Source organism: Eriocheir sinensis, chromosome 6, assembly GCF_024679095.1.
Source record: "Eriocheir sinensis breed Jianghai 21 chromosome 6, ASM2467909v1, whole genome shotgun sequence".
Lineage (NCBI taxonomy): Eukaryota > Metazoa > Arthropoda > Malacostraca > Decapoda > Varunidae > Eriocheir > Eriocheir sinensis.
Window position 1 is genome coordinate 25,264,003 of NC_066514.1, and position 12,489 is coordinate 25,276,491.

Consider the following 12,489-nt stretch of genomic DNA (forward strand, 5'->3'; position numbering starts at 1 on the left):
AGTGAATTATACAGTCAAACTACAACCAGGGTCATAAAACTCCTCCTGGAAAGCCTCGTCAAATATGTTTTCTTAGGTTCATGGTACAGGGGAAGGGTCAAACTACCACCAGGGTCATAAAACTACTCCTGGAAAGCCTTGTCAAATATGTTTTCTTAGGTTCATGGTACAGGAGAAGGGTCAAACTACCACCAGGGTCATAAAACTCCTCCTGGAAAGCCTTGTCAAATATGTTTTCTTAGGTTCATGGTACAGGGGAAGGGTCACACTACTACCAGGGTCATAAAACTCCTCCTGGAAAGCCTCGTCAAATATGTTTTCTTAGGTTCATGGTACAGAAGAAAGGTCAAACTACTACCAGGGTCATAAAACTCCTCCTGGAAGGCCTTGTCAAATATGTTTTCTTAGGTTCATGGTACAGGAGAAGGGTCACACTACCACCAAGGTCATAAAACTCCTCCTGGAAAGCCTCGTCAAATATGTTTTCTTAGGTTCATGGTACAGGAGAAGGGTCAAACTACCACCAGGGTCATAAAACTCCTCCTGGAAAGCCTTGTCAAATATGTTTTCTTAGGTTTATGGTACAGGAGAAGGGTCATAAAACTACTCCTGGAAAGCCTTGTCAAATATGTTTTCTTAGGTTCATGGTACAGGAGAAGGGTCACACTACTACCAGGGTCATAAAACTACTCCTGGAAATGCCCAAAACTCCTACGAAGGGCAATTCACACCGTTCTCACATACCCCGTTTTGTACCTTTCCAGCTTGTAAATCGAGAAATGTTCTGGGTGGTTACCGAGGTCTGCTCAGAACACAATCTAGTCAAGAGATCGAAGATTATCAAGCAGTTCATCAAGGTTGCAAGTATGTATATTTCGACACTATTTCTGTCTTCATTTCATTTGTTATAAGCTCCTTCCCTCACAGGCCTGATGTTGTTGTCAGTATGAGATCCTTTCACTCCTCAAATCATCTATTTTTAAAGGTCGAAGAGGGGATCAGTCAGGTCCTATTGAGTGTTTCTTTAGGTTCATGGTACAGAAGAAGGGTTAAACTACTACCAGGGTCATAAAAGTACCCCTGGAAATGCCCAAAACTCCCACAAAAGCCTTGTCAAATATGTGTTTTCTCAGTTTCATGGTACAGAAGAAGGGTCAAACTACCACCAGGATCATAAAACTACTCCTGGTAATGCCCAAAACTCCTATGGAAGCCTTTTCAAATGTGTGTTTCTTTAGGTTCATGGTACAGAGGAAGGGTCAAACTACCACCAGGGTCATAAAACTACTACTGGAAATGCCCAAAACTCCTACAAAAGCCTTGTCAAATATGTGTTTTCTTAGTTTCATGGTACAGAAGAAGGGTCAAACTACCACCAGGGTCATAAAACTGCCCCTGGAAATGCTCAAAACTCCTACGGAAGCCTTGTCAAATCTGTATTTCTTTAGGTTCATGGCAGAAGAAGGGTCAAACTACCACCAGGGTCATAAAACTGCCCCTGGAAATGCTCAAAACTCCTACGAAAGCCTTATCAAATATGTGTTCTTGGGTGACGAAACGTTTAGTAACATGGCCTCCTTTGAGCTCCTTTGTCGGCAGAGTCCTAAAAGTGCACTCTCTCCTCCAGGGCAATGTAAGGAATGCAAAAACTTCAACTCCATGTTCGCCATCCTGTCCGGCCTGGGTCATGGCTCGGTGGGGCGGCTGAGACAGACGTGGGACCGCCTGCCTTCTAAGTACCAGCGGATGTACACGGAGATGCAGGAGCTGATGGACCCCTCAAGGAACATGAGCAAATACAGAAATCTTGTTCAGAATGAAAATATCCAGTCCCCAATTGTGAGTGTGGTTGTATATCGGTGTTGCAGTGAGGTGTGGCTATGATTGAATATGAGTTTAATATACAGTACAAGCATTTAGTATTAGTATTTGTTGATAGTATTTCATATTAGCCCTTAAACGACGGGAGTATTTGAAGAGCAGCTCCCCGAAAATGAATGGTCCATATATAGTCATTGCCGACCTCAGGACCGTAGCATGAATATAGTTACGCTGCATAATAGATGTTTTCTTAGGTTCATGGTACAGGGGAAGGGTCACACTACTACCAGGGTCATAAAACTCCTCCTGGAAAGCTTCGTCAAATATGTGTTTTCTTAGGTTCATGGTACAGGGGAAGGGTCAAACTACTACCAGGGTCATAAAACTACTCCTGGAAAGCCTTGTCAAATATGTGTTTTCTTAGGTTCATGGTACAGGGGAAGGGTCAAACTACTACCAGGGTCATAAAACTACTCCTGGAAAGCCTTGTCAAATATGTGTTTTCTTAGGTTCATGGTACAGGGGAAGGGTCATAAAACCTTTGTTGTTATATTTCTGCCAAACAAAACTGCCCGACAATATTTTTTTCTAAGGGTTAAGGAGTGATTGTAACATTAAATTTGTTCACCATTCAACACTAGTGGTTGTAATAGACCATCAGTTGAATATGTATTAAACAAGACATAGGGCGATATAACAACATTTTCGCATCTCACATTATCTATTTCTAGAGGTCAAAAAGGGGGTCAATTGGGTTCTAATGAGTGTTTCTACAGGTTCATGGTACAGAGGAAGGGTCACACTATCACCAGGGTCATAGAACCGCTCCTAGAAATGCCCACAACTCATATGAAAGCCCTGTCAAATTAGTGTTCTTGGGCAGTGAAATGTCTTATATATACGATCCTTAGTGTTTCCAGAGAATGCCACCAGAAGGAAAAGAAATATCATCCAAACTAACAACTTACCTTGTTTCCAGATTCCCTTCTACCCGGTGGTCAACAAGGACCTGACCTTCACCCACGAGGGGAACGATGACAAGGTTGAAGGGCTCATCAACTTCGAGAAACTCAGGACAATTTCACGATTGATCCGAGACCTCCACAACATGTGCTCCGCGCCATATGTAAGTTAATGCTATTTGCTCTGTGCCTCGTGAAAACTGTGGCTTTCTCCCTTGGATGTGAAAGTTTCTTGGTAAACAGAAGTAGTAAACTGACTTCATATCAAGCATACTTTTAATTCATTATCATGCTTTTCTGAAATTATGTTACTGACCGGGAAGTCTCCTTTTCTTGAAAACCCAATGAAAATAGATGTGAGTTTACTCCATTGTAAAAAACTATTAATCCATCCGCTGTGATTGGCACGGATTTGGCCTTCACTGGTAGCCTGGTAACGTATACTCCCAGGTCTTTCTCTGCCTCTGTGGTGGATAGTGGAGTGTTTCCCATGTGGTATTGGTATGCTGGATATCCCTTCACTGGTAGCCTGGTAACATATACTCCCAGGTCTTTCTCTGCCTCTGTGGTGGATAGTGGAGTGTTTCCCATGTGGTGTTGGTATGCTGGATATCCCTTCACTGGTAGCCTGGTAACATATATTCCCAGGTCTTTCTCTGCCTCTGTGGTGGATAGTGCAGTGTTTCCCATGTGGTATTGGTATGCTGGATATCCCCTCCCAAGGTGCAGGACTTTATATTTTTCTTAATTGAATAGTAGAAGCCACTTTTTGTTCCATTTCTATAGCTTGGTGATGTCTTCTGCTAGGAAATCCACAATCAAGGAGTTAATTACCGTGGATCAGAGATATTCTTAATTTTTTTTGCTGCCAACACACATCACAGCCACAGCTTCAAGGATAACCCAGTGTGCCAGAGTCTTGATGTTGTTGTTTGTCCCCAGGACCTGTTCAACATCCAGGACCCCGGGGGGCAGCCGCCAAGCTCGGCCCTCATCACCCTCAACCAGATGGCCGCCGCCGGTGGGCACCAGATTGCCACGGTCAAGAGGCGCAAGAAGTCAACAGCCGCCCCTGACAAGAAGAAGATGTATGAGGAGGTAAAGACATACACCGGAAATTGACCGTCTTTTGGCTACTCTTTGCTTTTGTGGGATCGGCGAGTAGCGTTTTTTTTTTTTTTTTTTTTTTTTTTTTTTACATGTAAAAAAAAAATGGATGAAGCCTCTTGGTGTCGGTGGTGCATGAGTCCATCCCTTTATATTGCTCTTGTTTCCAGCGTGTAATGTTTTACCTACTTTCCTTTTTAATCTCTTTGAAATACTTATCTTATTTATGTCATTTGCAAGTTGTTATATATATTTTTAAGTCTTGGAAAATCAGTTTATCCTCACCTGTGTCTGAATGGGTAATGTAAAGCTAACTGGTGATTCCTTATTTTATGTTATTTGCAAGTTGTTATATATATTTTTAAGTCTTGGAAAATGAGTTTATCCTCACCTGTGTTTGAATGGGTAATGTAAAGCTTACCAATGACTCCTTATTTTACGTTATTTGCAAGTTGTTATATATTTTTAAGTCTTGGAAAATTAGCTTATCCTCACCTGTGTTTGAGTCAGTTAAGTAATGATGCCTGATGACCCCCCCTCCCCCTCCCCAGGCCCAGATGGTGCGCCGCGTCAAGGCTTACCTCGCCAAGCTCAAGGACAACATCATCCTGGACGAGGAGAAGCTGCGGGTGATGTCCTACGAGTGTGAGGGGGGCTCGGAGGGACACAAGCTTGGGGGGACAGTCAGTGCAAACAATAACAATAATAACAACAATAACAACAATAACAACCACCACGGAGGGTCTAACAGTGCCCCGCCCACCAACCCGCCCCCTCGGAGGCGCCCCCACTCGCCCACCCCCTCCACCACCTCCTCGACATCCTCCACCTCACAGACGTCCGACGGGAAGAAGCAGACGGCAAAATTTGGTAAGATGATGTTCTAATATAATGTGCCTTGCAATTTTTTTTGTGTTTTCAACTCTAAAATGATTAATTGCAGTGTGGCTTAGCTTTGTGCTTCATGATTAACTTGTGTTTTCTTAATCAGAGCTTAACACTTTGGAGCGTTGAGGGACCTACTGTTAGCTTGTTTTCTCTGAGCACTCTCCTCACATTGCAGGAGCCACGTCCCCCCAGTCCATTAGCAAGATGAAGGCCCTGGCTGAGCCCAAGACGAAACCACACCACGGCCCACGCTCCACCTCCACCCACCACTCTCTCTCCCCCTCCCCTTCCCCCGGCCCGCCTCGCAGGGGCTCCACCTCCACCACTAATTCCCGCTCGTCCCATGAGCGTTCCCATTCCGACACCCATGCAGTTCCTGTGGATCTTAGTGCAGAGTCATCCTCTGTCACCTCCCTTTCCAAACTCCATAAATCCCACACTTCAGGTATGCAGCTAGACCCCGCGCCTCCTCCTCCTCCTCCTCTAGGCTCTCGTAACACTGCTGCCCCGCCAGTAGTGTCTCTCTCCTTTGTGCATGCGGCTGCCTGCTCTGCCCTTATTTCATCTGTTAAAAAACTTTCTGGCTCTACAAGTAATATTGCTGGGAAATCCCTCACTAGTTCTTGCCATCCTGCTTCAGCTGAGCGCCACAGTCCTGCACAATTCCCAAGTCCAGAAAATATTTTTTCTTCAAGCTCTGGTGCCACGTTTAATAGGCCAGGTCACTTCCCAGAGCCGGTGAAGGCCACGCCCTCCGTCAGGCATCTCAGAGAAACAAAGAAATTGAAACTAATCAGTAAACGTGGAATGTTTTCCCAGAGTCTTCCAACTCCAGGAGGAAGTCCTGATAGGGGAAGGGAAGGTTGTGCTTCTCCTCACCTTTCAAAACTCAACATTAAAGTGGCAGTTGCCGGCAGGGAATTTCAGACCCCATCTCCAACATGCTGCACGGCCCCAGTCTCCGTGAGCACCAGTGCCGGGCCACAGCCAAATCCATTTTTTCAGACTCCAGGTTCAGGGACCCAGGGTGTGTGCCTGGCCAAGGACTGGGCAGGAAGTATGCCCTGCCTGCCCACCACTCAGCCTGTCAGCGCTGAGAAAAATCCTGTAAAATCTGAATTTGAAATCTACTGCTTTCCCGGAGAGAGTATAAACAATAAGAAAAATCCTTTATACACAGAAAACAGTGATGAAGTAGCCAACCCAGCCTGTAACTCATCAGTGGGAGGCAACACAGCCGGTCCCCCCACGGTGCAGGGCAGAGCTGGTGTAGGCCCACAGAAAGCCTCCTCCAGGGAGGTCCACAGGAACGTGTCCGGCCAGCAGCTCAGTCAGAGGGAGTCTCCAGTTTCCTTGTCAGACAGACTCCTCTTCAGCAAGTGGCCGTCCCTCTCCCAGATGACCTTCAGCTTGGCCGGCCAGCAGAGTGAGTCTCAGGACTTCCGCTCAAGGGAAAGGTTGCCCTGCAGAAGAGGTTCCAAAATATTTCACAAAATATTTCGTAGCAAGAGTGAGGACTTCTTGCTGAAGGAGAATGAAAAGAACCATGCCAAAAATGTTTCATCAGAAACTGTTTTATCACCTTTTCCAACACGTTCTTTGTTCACAAGGAGTTCAAGCGAAGACATCTTGGACAAGGTGACAGACAGGCCTGAAAGCAACATATACTGTGTCAGGGACTGCCCCCAGCAGGCCAAGGAGGCTCGGCCCACGGCGCCGCGGAGACAAAAGCTCATCAAGCCTCTCCAGGCTCTGTTTTCATCAGACTTCAAGTCTTTAACAAACCTGAAGAAAAAAATGAAATCAAGCAAAAGTCACAGTTTTGCCCCTGAAAGCACAGAGCTGCCGTCCCACTTCTATCTGCAGCGAGCAAACTCTGAACAAAACTTTCAAAATGAAATGTTAGAAAACAAACACCCGACCCTCCAGAGGTGCACCAGTGAAAAGGAAACTTACTTTCCGGCAATTTCAAGAAAACCATCGTCCAAAAAATGTGATTCCCAGAGGATATATCAAGTCAATAAGCCATTTGCTTCATCTTGCAGTAACGTGACATTTAGAGTAAAAAATTCTGAAGTTAATCTTCATGAAAACATTGCCCCCACACAGGAGCCAGCAAGGCCCCCCGCCGGCAGCCACGGCTCACCACCACGGCGGGCCCACACGGGGGGCAGAGGGGGGGGCGGCAACACACCTCAAGGCAACACTGGGAAAGAAAAATCCCCATGGTTTGAAAAATACCAAGTAAGTAAAAGTAACACATGTGAAGCACAAGGCTCAGAGAAGCTGGAGGACTTCTACGAGGTGTCGCCCGAAAAGAATTTACCCGACGACACCATCAACCTCCTGGTCAAGTACACGGGCCGGCCCGAAGTCCATCAGCGTATTGCAGACAAACTGACAGCAATTATTCGTGAATTAGAAGATGAAATCAGCTTGACTGTGCCTTCAGGTCAGTACTCAGATACAAATGTTTCAGGGACGTCAGACTTGCAAAAATCACAGTCCAGTTCCACCAATTCCATGACGAAAACCTCAAGCCTGCCAAGCCGCAGGCCCTCCAGCCTGCTGCTGGACAGGCACATGTCCAGAACAAACAGTGCGCCAGCCCTCTCCCCCATCCAGGAGGCGAGAGCATCACCCCTGTCCATGGGAGGCACTCACCTTGAGCCGGGCCCCCCGGCAGCAGAGCCCTCTGCGTGCCACAGTGCCAGAGCAGCGAGCTGGGCGTCATCTTATGACAGGAAGGGCTGCAGGCTCTCCAGTCATAAAAGCAAGAGTTTTGACGACAGCCTCGGCGAAACCACGACCACCACAGACGTGCGCGGCGACCACAGGCGCTCCCTCGACAACATCCTGGGGGCCGCCTCCTCCCCAAGCCGCAGCGCTCCCGGCCCCTCCCTGCACCCTGGCAGGGGAGAGTGCGAGTCTCAGCCACGGAGCCTGGTGCTGCCGGCGCCTGTGACTTACTGTGATCAGTATGGCAATGAAAAGGAGATTGTGTATATTTGATTGCTCAAGATATTGCTTGTAGAGTAAGGCCTCAGACCCTGACTTTTTCCTTCTGCTTCCTGACTGAAACACCTCGCTGTTTTCTTCCTGACGACACTCTTATCCTTTTCCTTGTTTTAATCATTGCATGAACACTGAGAAGACAACTCCGGTGCCTGCATAAACACCTGCCAGGCATGTGTATATCAGACAGTAAATGTACCTTGGCCTGTGTGTGGGTGCCAGCCTGACGCTGCTCGCTGGACTGTGTTCCTGCACATGTGGTGGACCTTTTAAACTTACTTATACAAAGAATTCTTTTTGCCTCCTGGGCTTCAAAGTGGAATTGATCTTGTATCCTCGTGAGCTTCCGTCCACCCAGCAGTGTTTACCAAGCAGCCTCAGCGGCACCACACAGCAGGCTGGCCAGAACCATTGTAGGAGTTTTTACAATAAACACATCTGAACCTCTGGACGGATATATATATATATATATATATATATATATATATATATATATATATATATATATATATATATATATATATATATATATATATATATATATATATATATATATATATATGAAGCCCGAGAAGGTATTACATAGCCTCTCTATCTGTCGCACAATTCATATAATCTCTCTACTTGTTGTCTGTTTCATGATACACTATATCCTGCTGCAGCAAACTCACCTTCCTTGATTTACATTTGTGGTTTGACTTTCACTGAACACTGAGTCCATCCAGACACTCAGAGCAGCCTTAGGTCAGTCCTGCAGCACAGCCTGGCCTTCACGGGGCTGCTGAGCTGCTCCTCACTGTGTCCACGAGTGTCTGGCTTCACCCGCCTTCCTCACCTCACCACCATCGTCATCATGTTGTCAGGCTGCTGCAGGACACAGGCTCCCTCAGGGCTCTCCTTGCTTGCCTCACGGTGCTGTCCTCCGTCCTGCCCCACCAAAGGCTGTCATTTCACCTCTCCGCCTGGCTGGCTGTCGGCTGTCACTTCTACATTTTCTGGGTTGCCACTCTGTCACTTTGGTTGTCCACCTGCTACAAGTCTCGTGCATGACATGACCTGCCCAAGTCCACTTCCTTTCTTCACTGTCTCTGGAATTTCTTCACTGTCTTTCCTGTCCTGCCATGGCCGGGCTGGCATGGTCCACGGTGGTGCTCAGGGGTCACACTGCCTCACCTCTTTCTAAAGCAAGGGCAACTCTTCCAAACCCTTCATCCTATAAATACTCATTAACATTTTCTTTAATTGTACTCAGGTAACCTCAGGAGGAGAAACTGCTTTGTTGCTAAGGATTAATTGCAAATATTGTTCTGATGTGGAATGCATGTGGGCATGTAGACATACTTGTGTGTGTGTGTGTGTGTGTGTGTGTGTGTGTGTGTGTGTGTGTGTGTGATCATTGCCAGGTCATCATACTCAGAGCATTTACCTGTTTCTGACGCCTAACTATTACAAAGAAACATCAGAATCTAACTCTTTTAACGATAACTATAAATCAGTTTCATTATTGGAGCTCAGAAGACAGATTGGGGGCAGGAAGTCGGGAAACATAATCAGCTGAGTACGACAATCTGGCAACATTGGTGTGTGTGTGTGTGTGTGTGTGTGTGTGTGTGTGTGTGTGTGTGTGATATGAAATAATAGTTGTGGTCCTTACAGGAATGCCTTAAAATACCATAACTAAAAACTGTTCATGCAAGAGCAACTTAAACCTGTCTGATGCTTGTATCTAATGTCCATGAGCTTGTTTTCACCCGGCACCATCTTAGTCAGCGCTCGCCAGGAAAAGGCTGCTTCGGAAAGTTAAGGTTAGGTGTGAAAATTGATGATTGTCGAAATAGAAAATGGACGAGCATTCTTTATTCTGGCAATAGTGAATTCTTTTACCTCAGCCAAATATTCCACAGTAGATTTTTTTCCTGGTACGAATTCGTTAGTCGTCTCATCAGCGAGGTGAGTTAAGTATGGGAAAATGTAAATTAGGGAGGAAAAGTAGTGTTAAGTATTATAAGTAGATATAACAGTTCTGGCGACACTTATATCTACTTATAATACTTAATCCGGTAGCAGCAGGGATCATGTCTCTTAATGGTCCCTCTAAGCGAGAAAAATGAGAAAAAATCATCACTCACACAAACCATTTCATAATATATATCAAAGTGTATTTAATAATCCCATAGGCTTCCTGATCAGCCAGTTAGGTGGAAGGGAGTGGAGCCTCAAGTGCCAAATCACCTCATTAGATACACTGACTGGAATGGTGCACAGAAACTCACAAACACATCCTGAACTATAGTCACCGTACGCTAAACTGACCCAGAAGCCCCGCCCCCTACCCACAAGCCCCGCCCCTTACACACAAGCTCCGCCCCGTACACACCAGCCCCGCCCCTTACACACAAGCTCCGCCCCTTACACACAAGCTCCATCCCTTAAACCCAAGCTCTGCCCCGTGCACACAAGACCCGCCCCTTACCAACAAGCTCCATCCCTTAAACCCAAGCTCCGCCCCCTACACACAAGACCCGCCCCTTACACACAAGCTCCGCCCCTTACACACAAGCCCTGCCCCCTACACACAAGCTCCTCCCCTTACACACAAGCACCACCCCTTACACACAAGCTCCTCCCCTTACACACAAGCCCCGCCCCTTATCCACAAGCACCGTCCTGCACACACAAACCCCGCCCCTTACACACAAGCCCCGCCCCTTACACACAAGCCCCACCCCTTACCCACAAGCCTCACCTCATGCCTACAAGTCCCGCTCCTTATCCACAAGCCCCGCCCCTTACACAAACTCCACCCCTTACACACAAGCCCCGCCCCTTCTTCATAACTATAGGAGCAGATTGGTTGAATGATAGGAGTTGAAGTTATGAGTCAGTATTAGCTTGGAGGGATGGCAAGGGAGGGGAGGGGGCCGGGGGGCTTCTGGACCAAGTTAACATACAAAGACTTACTCTAACACACATTTAAATCATCCCTCGGCTCACTTGAGTTGCCCGTGACGTTAACAGCGACGCTCCCCCTGACACAGGTTCCGTGGCATCGACAGATTGCCAAGTAGTGCCTGGTGGATCTGACTCCGGCATCTCGGCCCATTTTGATGGACACTCCTCCTCGTCACTGGAAGTCGAAGGGGGAGGTCCTAACTACGACTGTTACCACCACTCCTCCCCGCCCGCCCACCACCGCCGCTACTCCCACCAGCCAGGTACGTCTGCCCTCGAGGCGCTCCGAAAAGAGGTCATATGCTTTCCTGCCTCCACTTGCCATGTTGAGCCCTGCTGCTCCTCTCAGTCCCTCTCCGTGATTCCCCCTGGTCTAAATCTACCCAGGAATGATTGGATCTCCCTCCAGCTCCCTAAAATGCCCTCTTAAAAGGATAGTTTGAAGGACAAATGCCATGTTCTAGTAGTGTCATTCTCTCTCTATCTCTCTTTGTGTGTTTCCGATGCAACCACTTAGATACTCTTGGATTCTCTTATGTAAATCTAACTTTGGATGAACGGATCTTCTTCCACTTAAGAGGAACGTTTAAGATCAATGTTATGTTGTGGTTGTGTGACTTTCCGTAGCCTCTCTTTGTGTGTTTCCGATGCAACCACTTAGTTACCCTTGGATTCTCTTATCTAAATCTAACTTTGGATGAACAGATCTTCTTCCACTTAAAAGGAACGTTTAAGATCAATGTTATGTTGTGGTTATGTGACTTTCCGTAGCCTCTCTCTGTGTGTTTCCGATGCAACCACTTAGATACCCTTGGATTCTCTTATCTAAATCTAACTTTGGATGAATTGATCTTCTTCCAATTAAAAGGAACGTTTAAGATCAATGTTATGTTGTGGTTATGTGACTTTCTGTAGCCTATCTTTATGTGTTTCCGATGCAACCACTTAGTTACCCTTGGATTCTCTTATCTAAATCTAACTTTGGATGAACAGATCTTCTTCCACTTAAAAGGAACGTTTAAGATCAATGTTATGTTCTGGTTATGTGACTTTCCGTAGCCTCTCTCTGTGTGTTTCCGATGCAACCACTTAGATACCCTTGGATTCTCTTATCTAAATCTAACTTTGGATGAATTGATCTTCTTCCACTTAAAAGGAACGTTTAAGATCAATGTATGTTGTGGGTGTGACTTTCCGTAGCCTCTCTTTGGATACTCTTGGATTCTCTTATCTAAATCTAACTTTGGATGAATGGATCTTCTTCCACTTAAAAGGAACGTTTAAGATCAATGTATGTTGTGGGTGTGACTCTGTAGCCTCTCTTTGGATACTCTTGGATTCTCTTATCTAAATCTAACTTTGGATGAATGGATCTTCTTCCACTTAAAAGGAACGTTTAAGATCAATGTATGTTGTGGGTGTGACTTTCCGTAGCCTCTCTTTGGATACTCTTGGATTCTCTTATCTAAATCTAACTTTGGGTGAATGGATCTTCTTCTCCAAGGTCTCTAAAATGTATACCCACTTAAAAGGAATGTTTAAGATTAATGTTATGTTATGGTTTTGTAAGTTTCCTACCCTCTCTCTTGTGTTTCTGATGCAAGCGTTTTGAAGTACAGAAATCTCTTGCCTGCATTTCGTAAACACCACCAGTAGCTTTCCCTGGGTGGTGAGGTGCTCCGTCAAACCTTTCTGGCTCGGCTCTTGTCGGGAGGATGCCAAAGAGGGCTTGTCCTTTGTGTCC

General features: G+C 46.2%; 1 protein-coding gene across 7 annotated transcripts in view; it reads left to right on the forward strand.

The window, feature by feature from the left end:
- The window catches only part of LOC126990669 (rap guanine nucleotide exchange factor 2-like), a 75,391-nt gene that overhangs the window by 57,074 nt on the left and 5,828 nt on the right, over positions 1 to 12,489 (forward strand). For 4 of the 7 annotated variants that reach the window (XM_050849355.1, XM_050849362.1, XM_050849372.1 and 1 more), the window contains exons 13-19: positions 765 to 864; positions 1,628 to 1,839; positions 2,801 to 2,947; positions 3,726 to 3,881; positions 4,442 to 4,760; positions 4,954 to 5,223; positions 10,832 to 11,008. In XM_050849355.1, the coding sequence (XP_050705312.1) occupies positions 765 to 864; positions 1,628 to 1,839; positions 2,801 to 2,947; positions 3,726 to 3,881; positions 4,442 to 4,760; positions 4,954 to 5,223; positions 10,832 to 11,008 (1,381 nt within the window). The remainder of the gene's footprint in view (positions 1 to 764; positions 865 to 1,627; positions 1,840 to 2,800; positions 2,948 to 3,725; positions 3,882 to 4,441; positions 4,761 to 4,953; positions 5,224 to 10,831; positions 11,009 to 12,489) is intronic. The other 3 variants (XM_050849368.1, XM_050849382.1, XM_050849388.1) reach the window with 3 other exon arrangements.